Here is an 18271-nt window from a genome sequence, read left to right as displayed (position 1 = left end):
TTGTACAAAAATCATACGTTAAAAAAAAACATTTCTTTTACAAACTTGGCAAACATATACAATGACGAGAATAAAATTAAAGATAACCATAGTTTACGAGGCATACAAATTTTATTTATTTTTTTTTTTTAAATATTTACTACAAAATTGTCGAAAGTATTTAGGTACCGGGACCTTCAAGAGAATTTTATGGGTTGAGTAAATTATTGTCCCGAAATATTGCATCGTGGAATCAACAAATGAATTTAAAGCAGGTACCTACTGAAATCACGTTACAGGCCAGTCGTCAATTTGCTGATTGACGTAATACAGACCTTGGTTTACTGTACACGCGGAAAAAAGCTTTCGCATAATGGCCAAGCAAAAAAGTGTCAGTGCGTGAGAACAATGAGAATTTTTTATTCGCCGCAATACGTGACGAACAGTTTTACGTTGCCAGCTAAATTGTTCATTATATTTTATAAGCGCGGAATATATCACTGTAGTAATTGTGTAAAAATAATTTTATATCACGGGAAAAAAATCGTGATTTTTCATGTCATTAACACTTTTTTTTCTGTTATAACAGTCGGCAGTTTTTTCCGCAACTACGATATTTATATGAGGCAAGACGCTTCAAAATGTATTTTTATTCCTTCTATTACTGCATACTGACCGGATTCACTCTAGGATTATAACTTTTTGGTCATTTGTTTTTGTATTTCATAGATAAAACAATTCTTTTTCCGCCGCGTGCCAAACAAAAATTCTACAAAACAAAATCCGCAGTATTATTATTATTATTATTATTATTATTATTATTACTATCACCATTTAAATAACGTGCTTATACTCAACGTATTTACTATGCACGTAATGTTTCAGGCAACAAAAATATCCCTGCTGCTGTAGTTCAAGTACAGAAATAACATATCTTTTATGCATATTAAAACGATGACATTAATGACCGCGGCTGCAATCACGAACTTTTACTACTTCTCTTCCTGACATTCAAAATATATTACCCAGAATATCAGAAGGCATTATTATTAGTATTATACCTTGATTGTACTATAATATACTATTAATTCTCCGCACAGTTCAGGGGAAATTTACTTTGACAATATTCATCGAAATTATTCTACGGAGGAAAATTTTTCTTTTTCGGTTCAATTATTTATTAACCCCAACGGTGGCGAAAATGTTCATTATGTTTTTTTTTTCTGAAATCCGCCAGCCAGAACTGGATTTATTATCATTTTCACAATGATTGGAAAAACCTTCTTGATCGCTGCGGCTCTTACTCAACAAGCGTGCAAAGCTGTTGTGTCAGATGTGCCGAGTTGAGTCATTTTGCGTAATCGCGAGTTCGTCTTTACTCTTTTGTTTCATCACTATTCAGATGCGACCTCAACTGTCGGTTCTGCACCAAAAATCCATACGTAGTTGAAGTTTCACTTTTCGATCAATGGAATACAAGCTTTAGCGCAAATTCATAAAACCTTACGCTGTATTTACTGTTTCACTTTAGGCAACGACTAATTCAAAAATTACACTATTTTTCGCATACTAATGACGTCATTCTCTAGCTAGTTACTGATCAACTGCAATTGTTTTTTTTTTTAAAACTTCAGAAAATGTAAAATATTATTCAGTCGCGGAAACGTCTTGAGACGGAAAAATAGTAAAAAAAATAATGAATGTATTAGGTTTCCTTTGAACAGTCAATTGTTGGAAAAATATAACGCAAACGCTTTCTCCTCTGATAATCAATAAGTCCTTACGTTTGTTACAAGTTATTTGGATCAATTTATTCACGCACGTAATGTCAATGACAATCGCGTAAAATTAGGTCCTTTTTACACGAGCACAGGAAATATAATTTCAATAAACGGATGCAGACAAAATTGTGGAAAAAATTTGCATACAGAATCAATTTAAAGAACAATTCGAGAGAAGAAGAAGCATTCCAAGAAGATAGAGCTTCGTGTAAAGATGAAGAAACTTGTTACATTCATATTTTAGTCGATAAATCAATCGCCATTTTTATCATAATGATTCAATATCATACAGTCTATGTAATATTAACTTCAGCAGTTATTAGGGTGTTTAGATCTTAAAGAAAGAAGTCTACGTTGATTGAAGACAGGAAATTTTGATACTAATTGATATTACTGATATTAATTAACATGAGTTGTTCGTAAGAACTTATGACTGCCAAAGAAACTTTGAAATTTTTCAACTAAAATTAATTTAACATCGGTTCTAAAATAGCGTGAGTCCAAATACACAGCATTCCTGTCGAATAGGTTCTGCCCCCATTCGGTAACTCGGGACTAGTTCTTACACCATTTTTTTGTAATCAATGATGCAAAAGTTGTTGACATTAGAATTATTATTATATTTAGAACAACATCAAAAGTAGTGAACTACCTTGTGTTTTCTACTGCCGACCAACAAGTTATCAAGAACAAGGCCATAATAGGACACTTATGGGTTGTTCTTTTTAAATCAGGCACACTTTTGAGCCTTATAAGTGACTGATTTATTTTACAACCTTAGGATGTGTCAATAATATGCATTCCATCATACCTTGTGTAATTTTTTTAGTTTCCAAAATTGATCCGTTTGGCCGTGGTTCTGTCATTATTTCAAAGATATTCTTCATAATAGCTCTAAATTTCACTTCTTCCGAAAATATTGACTTTTGTCGTTTAAATTAGAAAAACATTAAGATCTTCTATGGAGTTGCAAATAAATCAGAGACCATGAGAAACAGAAGTGTGTCGGATTCCAAGGCAATTACATCAATCCATGACCAACCGTATATTTCTCGAACTTGCAGTAGGAATCGCTCTCGCAACTTGTAATAATATGCCGAACTGCGCAAGGCATGTAAATTTTTAGACCTCTTTTCACGTCCCGGGAACTTTACTCGCAACGCCTGAAGTATCGATTACTCTTCAAACGCGGCGGTAGTCTGGATCACATAGCATCAGGCGCCTTCAACGCGAATTCGATTGTACAATTAACACAATTGAGCTGAGTGAGTCACGTTGCATTCATAAAATCACGCAATAATGAATAAAGCAAATTTTTTTCGAAAGCACACTTATGGCTCCCTTCTCTTTCAGCAAGGCACACTTAAAGCGCCGCTCTCGGTTCAATGGACACTCGGTAAGTCGATACCGTAACTACCGCGCGCGTTACGCAATATTCGCAATTTATGGGGGATTGTTACCAACTGTTTCGCATTTTTAGTGCTGCCGACAAGATGCCAGATTATTTTCCAGCTGCCTGTACGACTGGGAATGTATCATTCAGGGCCTGGTACAGTTTAATTATGAACAATCCTAGAACGTGAAAAGTCGTCGGATTCTAATTTGTTTTCTAATGTTCATGTTGCCTTGGAGATTTGTATAAATTCGTAGCTGATGTCTTAGCTTTATTGCTTGTGAAATACGTAGAATTCCAATGACAAATAACAGCCAGGAATTGATAGATACGCAAAATAATTCTAAAGCGAAATCGGTCACTTGTTATAAGGATTTTGGAGCACCGTTAGTCTGAATGAAATTTCTTGGGAATCGTTTTGTTTAGAAGACTCGCCATTCTCACTTTAATGAGCAAACATTTTCTCCTAATTTATTTTGGAAAACAACTTCAAAAAACTAAAAATAACAGATTTTTGTGGTTGATTTGGTAATAACATTTGGTGATACATTTTCTTCTTATATCTCAAGTTGAAACGATCGGGGCATGTCTTTTGAACAAAGTCATTCCGGAAAAAGTTTAATCGAACCAACAGTATTCCAAAATCTTTGCGACAAGTGATTGATTTCACCTGAACAATGACTTACGAAATCACCAATGACTTGCTGGTATTGATCATGGAATTGTTACGTAAATTACAGACTATGAAACTCAAACCATCGAAGTTAGCCATGAATTTTAACAAATCTCCAAGACCCAGAGTATGTTGAATAAAAATAAACGGATGGTGACATTGAAGTTTTCTGGATTATTAAAAATCAAGCTGTACTATCCCCCTTAAATTCGTTCTTATTTCTACGGTCTCAGTGATTTTTCGTTTTCACAATCAGAAATACCTTGCCTCAGGTTGAATTGACAAGTTTCCAAAGAAAAGCCAAAAAAATAATCAAAACTACAGTGAATTTTATTTATACATCAAGCTTATACTCAACTGGTTGCCAATTCTTGCTTCATCCATCATTTATAAATTTGTCCTCTTATTGTGAAAGGTTCTATACATTTTAAAAACCAATAAACATTCCTACGTTCATCAAATACACGCATGCCTAAATTAATTCTGAAATTAATTTATAATTGATCGAATTTGATGTGTACTTTACTCGAATAACGTATAATATAAAATACCAATACAGATGAAGATTTGTAACAACTAGAATGAAAATCGTCCTGCAATCATTTAGGAAACAGAACATCCTTCGGAAACTTGGCATAAATTCTATTGGCAAAATCCATGAAGAGTTCAGCTACGGCGTCTTCCAATGCCGGCTTCATTTCGGCGGCAACGGTCTTCCAGTTGTCATTCAAAAACACGTTCATCGCGTCAGCGAGTGTTTCGTCGCCGTTAAAGAGGTTGTCAAGATGAATAGTGGCGTGGCCGACATTGAAATCGACGAAGAAATCGGTAACCCGGAAGTAGGTTTTATTGCCGTCCTTTGAGTTCGCGTAATCCTCTCCCTGGGTTGTGACGATCGCATTTATGTCCGTGTAGTTCCCGTATCCTTTGCCTTCCCCGGTTATTGGCAACATCAAAATCCTCCCGTCCATCGTGTAATTCGCGACCATCTCCAATCGCGGCAGGAAAATTTTCAGCTTTGTACGTTCCTTCTCGAGATCAACTCTGTGAACACGTTAATATATTTTTTTAGCTACCAGTGAGAGAAATTTCTTATGTTGTTGTCACTGAAAAATTCTAGTAAAACGAACACCTTTACGATAATGCTTCAATTATTGCTGGAATGACCAGAAAATGTGGTACAAACGGTCACTAAGTGCTAATATAGTTGTCATTATCTAGTCGTTCCAACATTTAATCTGTTTTTTCAGTTGACTATATTTTGCCAATTAATCGAAGCTTCAACATCAACTTATTGTTGCAACATTACCAAATTATAGCTCGAGCAATTTTTCATGCCCATCGTTTAAATGTAAGGTAATGCAAATTTCAGATCCTTTCATCGAGCAGTTTGGAAGTTTGCCAAAAAATGAAATTACGCAACATAATCGAATATAAAGCATTGTAAATTTCAGATTCATTCATGTAGCCGTGTCCGAGATCATCGGGAGAATTTATCGGGACACAGAGGCGAACATCTTTCGAAAAATCTGTACTTCAGATACGAGAGGACTGAAAACGTAAAGATTCGTTGAAATAAGAAAAAAGTCACAGTCGGCCGAAAACAACGCTTTTCATACGTCGACTTGGATGATGAAAAGTAAAAAAAAAAAAAAAATTAATTGTAATTTACAAACACTCACTTGACGGCCTTGAGCAGAAAGTCGGTGGCACCGCTGACCTGTATATCAGTGTACGTAGATCTTACCGCGACGGGTCCACTGCCCTGGCTGATCTCGACCTGGGGGACGTGCAGAGGCTCGCAAGCAGGAATATTCAGGAGCGGAATACCTTCCCTGAGGTGGGGCCTTAGGGCCTCGACACTGGTCCGTATGCATTCGTTAAGATTGGGGTCACTCCTGTGACAGATCTTGAGGAAATCAGCTAGAATTTACAAATTATTTCGTGGTGTAGAATACACTCGAGATAATAAGAGGCTTGTAGGTGGTTCAGAAATGAAATTCATTGATATCAGTTTCAGAATCTCGCTTAGAGTTTTTATCTCACTCTGGGACGAGTTGCAAAATTATTTCGATCTTCACGAATGTCGTAGAGACTTGACTGTTGAACAATATTCATAATATTTAAAAATAATTGTACAAGAGTGTAACACGATCTGAATTATTTGGTAAGAGAAAATTATCGTTTCTGAATGGTATATTCAACATTTCAATTACGTATCGAGATTGTGCCAAATTTTGTATTTTTTCCAGATTATTGTTGCATTTCAGGCAACAATAGCCAATAGGTTATCCATATTGTTAACATATTTTATCATGTTTTTGTCATATTGTGCCAATTTTTATGAATCTATCATAATATTATTGATATATTAATTTGAAATGGTCATCTAGGCGCGGTATTTAAAAAATGTTACGTCAACTATAGGTACGCTATGTAACGACCAGCTGGAGATATCATTCAAGCATTACACTGCAGTTTTTATTCCGATGTATAATCCAGACGTATTTTCAGATTCCTGATTAACGAAGTAACGAAAACGCCACGTTAAAAATGCATTGCTTGTAACAACTTTTACATCGAACATTGCAATTCACATAAGCCTACTCGTGAAATATGTCGGAAGTTATGAAGATAAATCACCAAACTTGAAATATTTATGGAACACGTTATACATTACCGTATACCACATTCGACACAGTTCGGAAATAGTTTAGAAATCTTACCTACAAATTATACATTCTATCCGTAAGATTTCTTAAACCTCTCACATGTATTAAATCGATAAAACACACGTTTTATATCCATACGAATGTATCGTTAATAGCATCAAAAGTGTTGCAGAAAACATAAAACTTACGTATTTTTGGATGGGATTTGGCATCGAGCAGGCGTCCGCAGATCACCAGAGCAATAAAGGGGAAGACAGTAAAGTATCGACACGTCATGTTGATGGCGAAGACGTGCTTGAAATACGAGTATTAATTAAAACCGAGTGAGAATAACGCTGACCAAAAGACTATGCAAACTGTACAATGTGCTGACAACGCCATTTGTCGAGTCCAGGTCGCCTCGCTGTTTCTCAATCGTATTTAAAAACTTCACTCATTGTCAGTGATATGCATACCTATATAAAACGGCAATAAAAATCTGTTCAAAAGCATATCGTAAAAACATAATACGTACCCGACTACGCGAAAATCTGTAAAAGAATTTTGGCAAAGCTCGACAATTTCTGCTTTAGACATTTTCAGCTTACGGGCAATCGTCACCTCGACATCGAGCATTCGTCCGATATCACGAATGCACGACAATTACGAGAAATGGTAATTTCTAGGCGCATGAAACAATTAACGACATATCGACGCCAAGGATAATGGTCACCGCTGACCATCATAAGAGTACGCAGGTATTCACGAGCACGCGTGTACTATGCGAATAAAATTTACACGTTCATCGACGTATGCAGCAGACCTATTAGGTCCCATTCCACTTGTTCGGAGCCTTCGGCAGCAGGCGATTCGACGACCTTGCCCTCCATTGCTTCCGAGGTGACATCGGACTTGAGGAATTGAAAAATGCATCGCCGAGATCAACTGCAGTTAGTCACAAAGCGGTCCATGGCCCAGATTTACGCCCTTCTTAAGCCGGTATAAAATCTCACCGAGGATCGTCATTTTCTTACACTCCGAGCTGAGCGTCGGGCCCTACAAAGCATCATTCGATAATTACACGACGATGCGTACCTGTGATATCATCTTTTGAAAATTCGATGTGCGCAGTGGTATCCTGTTTTCTTATCATCTTCGTAATAGTCTGCCTGATCCTGATGCTGATATACAATCCGTTCTACGTGTGGGAAGTGAGATCCGTGAATTAAGGAAGTAGATAAAAAAAAAATAAGCAAAGATAAACAAAAGCAACAGCGTTGCATCCGCATCGATCTACTTATCTGAAAATGAAATTGTTCACCCTGGCCTTGCTGAACTTTGTCATTCTTGGAGAATGCTCGCTCCTAGAAATGTCCCAAGTTCTCTGGACTCGACTTTTGGCTGGCGGATTGACCAAAGGAGGCGCTCTAGACCCACTGCGCGTTCCAGTGGTCAAAGTAGATCAATCCGAGGGCAACACGAGCTACAGAATAGTCCTACGAAACGTCGAGATCAGGGGACTGAACCTCTCGACTCTTGAGAGCGTTCACATCGCGAGGGGGAGGCTGAAGGCTAACCTGAGCGAACTCGAGGCTGGATACGTGAGCTACAGTGACCTGAGGGAACTGGACTCCATCAGGTACAGATTTCACACTTTGGTAAAGGAGCCGAAGCCGAGAAACAACACCGAGGGTAAACCCTCTGCTTCCTTCGATTCGAAGGGTGCCAGAAACATGGAGTCGGAAACGCCTCTGGCCAAAGCTAATCAGCGATATCAACAGAAGACGGAGGCTCGCGACGAGATCGTGGACGTTGTCTACGCCCAAAACTACATGCCGTTTGAAAAGCTTGGTTCAACCGAGCAGAAGGAACAATTGGCCTTTAGTGCCGCCGTGGAAGAGAGGTCTGAGGACGGGGAAAAAAGTGACGACGAACAAATTGAGTGCACCGGAAGTTGTGCTAACAAAAGCGGAAGTTCGTCCAGCAGTTCGTCGAACACTAGAAGAGCGGACGTCTATCAAGGTACTCGAGGCAATCGTAAGTTCGGTGAGTTTAGTGAAGACGATGCTGCGGATGAGTTCATCGGGCAAGACGATGCTCACGTCTCGGCGTCTGAGAGTGTTGAGCAGAAGCAGGCATTCGTGAAGGCCGAACAAACACCCAGGGGTGAGAGGATTGTCAGCTCTCCAGAGTCTAGGAATCACGGAAAACACGTGATTAGCGCAAGTCTCGAGCTTCCACTTCGACAGTCAGGATCAGGACATCGTCGTCAGGAAGTATTCCGTCAAGGTACGGAAAGTGCGAGGGTGACTGCTGAACGCAGTTATAAAACGCCGCCTGGTTACGTTGACATCATCTACGCGGACGACGATGACAAGAAAATCAAACATTTCGCTGGGTTTAGAAGAAAAGACGACGAGAACTTGAGAGTTTACGGGTTGGAGGAAATCAGAAAGGTAACGTCAATTGGTTGGTTTCTTTCCGTGGACGTACTGCTTAAGAACAGAAGACACTCAGACTTCGAAATAAAACGTTTTTTTTTTTTTTTTTTTCTCAAACTTTCGATTCAAGCGGTTTATCCCATTGATCTTGAAATTGGAAACGATGTGTTGAAGGATAGGCGTATAATTCGAATGCGGATAGTTCGTACATCTCTTGGGTTAAATTGACATTCCATGATCAGCGCTACTTACAGAATATAAGCCTCTGATTATTAGAAGATTTGTAGTTAGGAATATCAACCATTTAAATTAGAGTGGTCAATCATTTATTTCGATATAAGTCTACTCAGTTTACGATGATCACCAGGCCAAAACGATTGTGTGAACAGAAAGATCTTTATTGATGTTCGTTATTCCGAATGAAATAAACGATACGCTTCTGCAGATAATAATAATTAAAACGCGACTGAAATCATAAATAAACGTTGTGTACGATATTTCCGCCTATACTTGTTCACTTGTAAAGGCATTTTAAGGTCACTCAACGGTGACGTCTCACGGCCTTTTAGAGGATCCATACAAATACCAAAATCACATATTATACGGAAGTGAAACTGCGATTGACTTACGAAGACGGTTCTTAAAACTTCACCGTTGTCATGTTCGCACATCTTTCTCTTCCGTTCACGTAAATTAGAGCCTTTTTTGTCACACAGGAGATCGAACGGAACAATCGTTACATAGTTCACAATTTCACGGCGACAGAGGCGATTCGGAAACGCAACAACATGACACTTGCAGCTGCCGAAAGTAAAAGGATCAAGGACTTGATTAGATACGCCGAGAAATTCCAAGAGAAAGATGGCTACTTTGAACAAGGCATGCAGCTGATTTATCACTTCGGTGGAATGGACGAGTTCGGTTCTTACGATTCAGAAACAGTTCAAGAGCCAGATTCAAATGCAGCCAAGCGCCGGAAACGCGAACACAATAACCATGATATCGAAGTAAGCTGGATTAAATCGTTGATACACTTATTCCGTTTGATAATTACGACTTTTAGACAGTTGAATATTTTCAGCTCGTCAGGCTTTTTCCCGCTAGTTATACTCCATTCGATTATTCGTATATCTGATCAGATAATTGCTACAAGTTGATGAAAAACTGAAGAGATTCTAATTTTCATTCATTTTCTCAAAAGAATTGTAGACCTTTAGAGTACTTGAAATAATGCGGCCATGAGAAAGTTAACCGTTCATTGCATTTCTGTTTTCCGCGACGCATACATTAACGGAAATCTGCTAGTTTGATCGACTGTTTGTTTTGCAGGACGACATTATGCATGTCATAATAGGTATTCGAGTACCGCTTCTGGAAGTAAAAGCGGACTACCATTTAACGGGTAAAGTTGGAAATGATGTATTGCGAGGAAATGGTCTGCTAGCCGGAAGTTTTAGTGAGTACTGTTCACCAAATTTCCCTTGGTTAATATAAAAATTGAATTCGGTAAACAATTGTTTGTGGAATTTGTCAGAGATTATTGAAATAAGCGAATTGTTGTCAAGATTAAATGGCAAATAACGTGTGAAAATCGTTAAAGATGCATCTGAACAAAACTACAAATTTTTTTATATCCTGTTCGTCGGAGGATTTCTTGTTTACCGTATTTGATGCTAGCAAAAAGTAATACAAACTTCTGTGGGCATCTAACGAGAATTCCAACTTTCGACGGGCGTAGACAAGTGTAAGCGTCATAAACTTTTTCGAAAGTGAAAGATCAAAGTAAGATAACTTGGCATATATACCGATATTCGAAACCGTATACTGATAATTCACTCACATATTTTCACCTGATCGTTTCGTAAGATATTCATATACAGATATAAGGATTGACAACGCTTATGATGTTGTGCCGTCACAACATCCGCATCTATTCAATATTGGTTCGCGTAAATTTTGAACACGTATCTGATGCGAGTTTCACTTACAACTTGCGTAACTAATATCTAATCATGTGCCATGAATGATATTGATAATTGCTGTCGAAAAATTATGCCAACTACTTGTTTAAGAACTATCATTTGCAGCTCTCAAATACAAATCGTCGCTTCTGCTTCTTCGCGTAATTTGATCAATCGAGTTGAATTCTGAACTTTATTTACGATTAGGTACGATTGTTCATTGCGATTGCTGAAATTGTCCACAGATGATTTGATCGGGAACTTTACACTGGAGCTGAGAAAAGTTGGTAAAAGCACAATGGTCGTTCGAGCAGCCAGAGCAAGGCTGGTGGCAAGTGATCGTAAAGTTTCTTTCCAGGGGATGAACGAAAAAGGACCTGTTGAATCTGTCCTAGTACACGGTAAGTCTTCACAATTGAGTCGCGCGCTGAATGAGAGACCGCAAAGTCTTATTCATGCTTACGAGAACGGTAAAAATGATATGAATAAAACAGATTTTTGATACAAATTTTTCAGATTTTTCAGTAAAATTCTTGAATTTTACGGCAGTATTTGCTGTCGGAAAAATTAACGCAATCAAAGTGTTCATTGCATGGAAAAAGAATATTTTCCAAATAAATAAAATTCAATTCAAACTAATAAATTTTTGACATACTCAAGTGCGCATCTTCTTCAAGAAATTGAAAAAACAAACTGTAGATGATCGTCTGAAAATACTAGATTTTTTTTTAACCTCCTCGTCAAGAAAATGAAAAGAAATTGCGTAGAAGTTTACAGACTTCGCTAAAATGTTGCCAAGTTGTACGTACAGAAAAAATTCTTTCATACAGTTTTCTACAAATTCTAAAGCAGAATTGAAGCGAACAAAGTTCAACACAAAATTATTACGTGTGTAAAAATTCAGTCGTTTCATAATTGACGTTGAAGTACGATGAGCATGTACGTCGCAGAGATGGAAAGAAAGAATATGATAATAACTTGATGTCTCACAGTGACGTAAAATCAGCTGACCATCGCATACACAGAGAAATCCTGAAATTTTTGGTACCCAAACCCACGTCAAGAACAGGAGACTCATGCTTGGACGGTTGTGTAATTTAACTGTGCCATTAGTAAGGTAACGTCTCGACCAGCTCCGTGAGAGAACATTTATGTACCTGCAAACGGGAGAAACACGAAAGCACGAATATTGTACCACACGTAATTGTCGCTTCACCTGCACAAGCAGCATTTCTCATGAGCTGTTGATCCCGGCGTAATAGACCCACGTAACGTTGCGACATTCGGAGGAAAAAAAACGTGACTTCTTGTCAAACGGCAGCATTTTGTTCTCTATTTGTTCCACTGAATTCTGATTCGTAAAAGAAGAAACGTATCTGCAATGAATGTTATACATGACGGCGATTAAATTAACACTCATCGCTTCATCTAGCAACAAAAATTATTATTTCAAAAAATCTTCACCTCAAATAGTGACAAAAAATGTTCGACAGACACGCGCCAATTTCTTACATCGATTTTCTCTACAAGTTCGCTTTCTTTTTCAGGTCTAATGGCCGCCGAGGCTGTCGCCGCTATGATAGCCGACGACTTGGCGACAAAAGCACTGAGCGAAAACCGAGCCAACGATGCTATGATATACAAAATGTACTCCAACGATCCGGGATCACTGTGAATTGTTTTTTTTTTTTCTTTCTTTTTTCCTAGTTAGTTATCCTTAACCCCGAAAAACACCTTCAATATCGACTCTATTAACGACAATGTATTTAGTCTATTTATTTATTTATCTTATAGTGTATATTTATTGAACAACATAAGAAAGAATTCATGGTATGGTCATGTGAAATGTACCATGAATCAATTTCGATTCCAAAAATTTAGTACAAACAAAAAATCTTGGTTCAAGAAAAATTTAAATGAGTTTACGGCATGTGACGAATAAAAGGATAATAATTGCATTCACACCGCCTGTCGTTGGGCAAAAATGTCTAGACTTGTAGAACCGGTAACTTTATACCGAGGAGCAACTTTTACCACAGGCAACTAATTGTAAGTTACACCGAGTGAAGAATGTGGGGTAGATTTTTTTTCCTACACTCACATCTGAATACACGGGTCAGTTAAACTAAACACAAGCTACAGCGAACTGATTATTAGTTGTATCAACTGATAGGCATTCATTCTTACGAGCCAATTAAATATTTCAATACGACTGTGGGAAAGTATAACGGTTGATACAGAGAATAGCTAAATTATTATCTCAGTTTCCCGGTATCGCGATAATTGTTTAAGCGAATCTTTCACAAAAACTGGTTCCTTTTTTTTCAACCAGTACTCGTCCTCCGCACTAAATCCTTTACCCTGAAAACTCGAAAGATCTACACACGTATTATTGTCGGAACGCTGTGATCGGAACCAAATCGAAAGTTCCTAGTTGACTGTGACAAACGTACAACGACTTCCAGATGACCGGGACGGTGAAAATGCGCGAGAAATTCTCATTCAAAGAAACGTCATTGCAGGGCTGTCAAATTCTATGGCACTGCAAGCCACCCGCTTGGTTGGGGTGCCGAAAGCGGCTTAAAAGCGACAGACGAACCGCGGTGAAATTCTGCGATCCGTCAACGGTGAGAGGCGCGGGTTACTAAGTACGGCCCTGATTGCGTCGAAGGAGGTACTCTACCGTGATAAGTTAGCGATAGAGGGGGACTTTGGAGAAAGTGCATTGAGTTTATAAATACATGAACGACCGAGGAACAGAGCGCATTTGCAATATTGCTCCTTGCAAATTAATTTATTCGGGGGAGGATCAGGGTAGGAAAAAAATAAAGTAACCAAAGATATAGAAACGGAGGTTGTAATTGAGGTGGAAAATTTATTGTAATATACGATAACATTATGGGTCTGACATTGATTTTTGTTCAATCGTTGCTGCTGGTCAGTGTCCTCAAAACTGTGTCAACAGCCTTGCGTGAGTATATAATCTTTCCTCTGTTTGTTACTCGGTGTCCGATTATTATTTACTATTTTTCTTGATGACGTTTACTATCTTTGTTGTGTCTCTGTTCGAATTGCGAATCGATGGTTTTACAATCGACGCGTTTCAACGCCCGCTCCAGTCGACCGGGTGTACAAACACAAACCAATTTCGTCTCACTTTCACCCCGAGCACTTTCGTTTTCAGTCCACTCAAGGCTGCCGGCCGGTTAGCGGTTCGCGTTCGGTTTTAGCACACGGCTTAAGGGGTCGCCATGCGCCTTCTTTACCGACCGAAATTCAACCTCGCGAATGTTTCTTTTGTGCAAAAGCAGAGAGTCAGATAAAAGCATCACTCGTTGAAACGCTACTGATTTAAAAATCATCGTGCATATTCATTTTCACATTTGAATTTATGTGATTTCGTATAATATTATTACGAGATAGTCGTTGAGTGACCATCTATAAAATTGTTATGTTCTTTGGATAGGAAAACCTTTTTCAAAATACAAAAATATTACATAACGAAATCATGTACAAAAGTTTGAATATCGATGCTTCGTTTGAAAACGCTGAAAACAGTTGAAAATCCAATAGGTTTCTTTGATTTCATTTTACGATGGCTCATTTTACCCAGAAGACTATTGCCTGTAAATTCCTGGAGGATCTTTTATGGAATAAGTGTCTTCCTTGAACATATGCAAGGAAAATTTCTTCATTCAAACAGGAAGTTTGTGAAATTGACATCACAAATGAATTATCCCGAACGGTTACATTGCAGACATACAGCAACGAGAAATAAAACTGTGGTTGTCTTGGACTGGCTGTCAATGAATCTTCGATTCGGGTATATTCTTATCGTAAATCATCGCGTCTTCAATCGTAACCTGGATCGTTTAGTCTAGAATTGAAACCAATGCGTATTAAGCCGTGGCAGTTTTACATAAAGTTGTATTTAAGTGCTATTACATATACCTATAATCGTGAGCATCCGTGTCCTAGGAAAATATAGCAATCATTTCCGTCACCGAATAATTAAATATCATGTACCCACTCATTTTATAAACGGTACTCCTCTTTTCCTCAACGAAAATCTGTATTACGTAATTGCCAAGAATTTTATACACAGCAAATGTAACACCTTCCACGAATGTTTTGTAATGATTTCGACACACGTGCCTACCACTGACTTTTTTCCCGTCACGTTCGAAGCTATGAATAAAAAGACGCTGGTTGGATTCGCGTAATTTGTTTCGTCTTGCCTTCTCCTCGCACCGAAACATACGATTCTCACAATTTGTGTAACTTTTCTGCTGGCACCTCCGTTATTACAATATGAATCAGAATTATATCTCTTGGTGAAAGCCACAACATGAGAATAATTAATGTCAATAGTAGAGTATTCTATGTATTGCCCGTTACGGTACCGCAAGTAGGGTAAATTCTTATTGCTCAAGCCTACGTGCCAGTTTGTATGAATAGAAAAACAATCAGTTGATTTTACCAAGTATGGTGAATCAAATAGTTGTAACCAAATGGTCTTTCCGTTTATTGAAATATTCTCTTTCGCCACATTTGACCACCATATTCGGAAAAATCGTCAGGTCCTTTTTCCTTCCGTACCGAAACGAGTAGAGCAAGTTTCGATATTACGTCCACTACATCCACCATTGGATGGAAACGACTGGTGAAAAATCTGGTCGAATGTCGCGCTTGCAATTATCAACGCTGTAATGGTCCATTAGACTCACTAGTCAAGCGATTTTCCCCCTGATACCCATGAACAATCTTCAAAACTTTTGTAGTCCACATAGCTTACATTACGTATGTTCTTCGATAACTTGATCGTAACGCATTTCAGCTCCCGGGGTTACCGCATGCTCGTCGACACACGACGTGGACACTTACGGCAAGTGCGTCCTGCAACAGCTCGAAGCCATCAGACCATTTTTACCCAAGGGGATCGCTTCCCTGAAACTGCCAGCCCTTGACCCTCTGTTGCTGCCGTCGTTGACGGTGGACAGAAGCCTCGAAGCTCTCAAAATCAGGGCCAACATGAGCCAGGTTCGCGTTTACGGCGCCTCCAGTTTTGTGATTGACGAAATCAAGGCCAACCCTAAGGACCTCACCGTCGAATTGAAGGTCACCATGCCCCACATCCACGTCAAGGGCGAGTACGACGTCCAGGGAAGGTTACTGCTCCTGCCTCTGAACGGAATTGGCAGTTTCAAGGGAAACTTTAGTGAGTTGAATTCTGTACGACGAGAATATATTCGAATAGTTGACATCCCGCGTCGTGGATCACGTAACTTCCTCGTTTCTCGCGGGAACAAGTCTTGAGCTCCTGCCACTTGGCGAACGATACCAAACTGAGGCATTGCTACTGCAAAACTCTTATCTTGACTGATTGAAGAGATAAGTTCAGTTTATACCTTCTACGATACTTTGGAGATGGATTGAAACCTTTTGTTAAAATTTCACAGAAATTGATCGATTAGTTTTAGACATGATCGAAAACAAACAAACAAAAAAAAACACGCGCTTTCTTTATAATTTCAGTAGCATAGATTAACTCTTAGAAATTTCAATTGGAGCAATTTTTAAAACTATTTAAAGAAATTTCATAGAAATCTTGAGCATGTTCCAAAGTATTTGCACCAAGATTACGGATTGCATGCTAAGAAAAGAACACACGTTGTTCAAAAAGTAGGATTCAAGCGTTGCGCCACCGGCTATTGTCTCAGCGACCAATTATCCCTGAAACACTTTGTCAATCCGTTGCATGCGCAGTAGGAGTATTACTGTACTGACTGATAACGGACGAGTCACGGATGAGAAAACGCGGTTACGTAACCCGCTTGGTTGACTACTCGTGAAGACATCTTGATGTATTACTTTGTTATTATCCAGAGGATTTATAAGCCTGCGGGTCGCAGGCGCTATTCATACGCCTGTGATTCTCATGATATTTTAATACGATGCAAACCCAACATGCAGTGAATGGATGCACTGCGAGACTCGCCTTTGCAACGCGTGGTTCAAGAGTCCTTGAATTAATTATTCATCGGCACTATTCCTTTTTTTTTTCCCTCCAGCTAATACCAAGACTCAAGTCATCGCCAACGGCAAAGAAGTTGCCGACAAGAATGGCGTGCAGAGAATCGAGATGGACCAAATCGCCCTGAAAATACGTGTCGGTGACGGTAACATTAAGCTGAAGGCTCCTACGACGCGCAATTTGGCAGGTAAGCTTGTCTACTTTTCTTGGCGTAAGGTATTCACGGTGTGCCGTTTCTTCATCTCGCAATTCAGACTCCCATCCCTGCTTGTTCAAACGTAATCTCAAAACTACTATTTCCTGCAACTCTGACCCCCAATTTTTTGGCCAACGCCATTCTATGCCAAACCCATTTCTCGTGTCTTGACGTTCGGGGACTTCCACAAGTTCGAATTTTCTACTTGACTCTGCTTCCGGTTTCGAGTTTTGTTTCTTGTGATATATTTTTAGGAGTTAAATCTCGACAGAAAAGCGTTTAAACAGAAGAAAAAAAAACTGCTGCCACAAAGCTTTGGAAGCTGCGATAGAAGTCAATTAATTTCAATTAAACTGAATCAATATCTTCTTAAAACGGATAATAATTTGAAAACGACAAATTTCTTTCCAAACCAACGCTTGATATCAAAGCTTTTGAAAGCGATTACATCATTATGTCATTGTTCTTACCACCTAAGCATACTGAGCGATTCCGATTTCAATTAATTGTAGCGGATGTTTCTGTAGCCGATCGTCATTTTCTTTCTTAGCTCCTCGACTAATTTATAAGAACGTTGAATAAGAAATAATTTCCGATTAAAGAACCTGTGTTATAATTGACTTCTAATTACACCGTTCAAAGCTTGAATCTAAAAATAGATTAGACACTGATAACGAGTAATGATGCACCTCAGCCATTGATGATACACTGACTCCTAATTGCAAGTAACGCTGCAGCGAGATTGGTCAAGATGGATTGCAAAACAGATCCTCGAGCATACTTATACCTTCATTCTCATACTGTTTGAATCACCGTTGGATTATTGATGGGTGATAAGCGTTTGTGATCGATTACAGCCGACGCCGCCGAGGCATTCTTCAACTCGAACCCTAGACTGGTGCTTGACATTGCCAGTCCCATAATCGAAGACACCGCGGCTACCATCAGCAGAGCCTTGGTAACCAGAGCTCTCAGTGCTCTGACCAAAGAAGAGATACTGCCTTGAAGATACAGCCGAGTCACGATCAGTTAACGGACGCACCAATTTCGCACGCAGCCTCGACTCATCCTGACGGTTTCACAAACAGTAGATACTGCCTGTGCCCAGGACCCAGTTGCAACAGGCCGGGGTTTTATATGCCAAATAAACGATTTTTTTACA

The 18271-nt window shown here is 38.9% G+C and overlaps 3 protein-coding genes across 4 annotated transcripts; 2 read left to right on the top strand and 1 right to left on the bottom strand.

Moving 5' to 3' along the window:
* Positions 1-4135: 4135 nt before the first annotated feature.
* LOC124216658 (protein takeout) lies at positions 4136-6808 on the bottom strand. Its single transcript, XM_046621458.2, has 3 exons — positions 6687-6808; positions 5509-5749; positions 4136-4870 (listed from the first exon to the last, which is right to left on the bottom strand). The coding sequence occupies exons 1-3, from the start codon at positions 6772-6774 to the stop codon at positions 4426-4428; spliced, it is 774 nt and encodes a 257-aa protein (XP_046477414.1). The 5' UTR covers positions 6775-6808; the 3' UTR covers positions 4136-4425.
* On the top strand, positions 6192-15820 carry LOC124216657 (uncharacterized). Of its 2 annotated transcripts, XM_046621457.2 has the most exons (7): positions 6192-6574; positions 6663-8933; positions 9635-9925; positions 10248-10374; positions 11125-11280; positions 12427-12928; positions 15717-15820. In XM_046621457.2, the coding sequence occupies exons 2-6, from the start codon at positions 7785-7787 to the stop codon at positions 12552-12554; spliced, it is 1851 nt and encodes a 616-aa protein (XP_046477413.1). In that variant the 5' UTR covers positions 6192-6574; positions 6663-7784; the 3' UTR covers positions 12555-12928; positions 15717-15820. The 2 variants fall into 2 exon arrangements, with proteins under 2 accessions (XP_046477413.1, XP_068991201.1); XM_069135100.1 differs by lacking the exons at positions 12427-12928; positions 15717-15820 and adding an exon at positions 11710-11791 and having other exon boundaries at positions 6192-8933.
* Positions 13778-18271, top strand: LOC124217306 (circadian clock-controlled protein daywake). The gene is made up of 4 exons (XM_046622714.2): positions 13778-13850; positions 15717-16097; positions 16951-17100; positions 17967-18271. Exons 1-4 carry the CDS (start codon positions 13778-13780, stop codon positions 18113-18115), a joined length of 753 nt encoding a protein of 250 aa, XP_046478670.1. The 3' UTR covers positions 18116-18271.

This window comes from Neodiprion pinetum, chromosome 4, assembly GCF_021155775.2.
Source record: "Neodiprion pinetum isolate iyNeoPine1 chromosome 4, iyNeoPine1.2, whole genome shotgun sequence".
In the NCBI taxonomy this organism is placed as follows: domain Eukaryota; kingdom Metazoa; phylum Arthropoda; class Insecta; order Hymenoptera; family Diprionidae; genus Neodiprion; species Neodiprion pinetum.
Note: the sequence above shows the minus strand (reverse complement) of the source record. Positions and strands in the feature narration are given on the sequence as shown.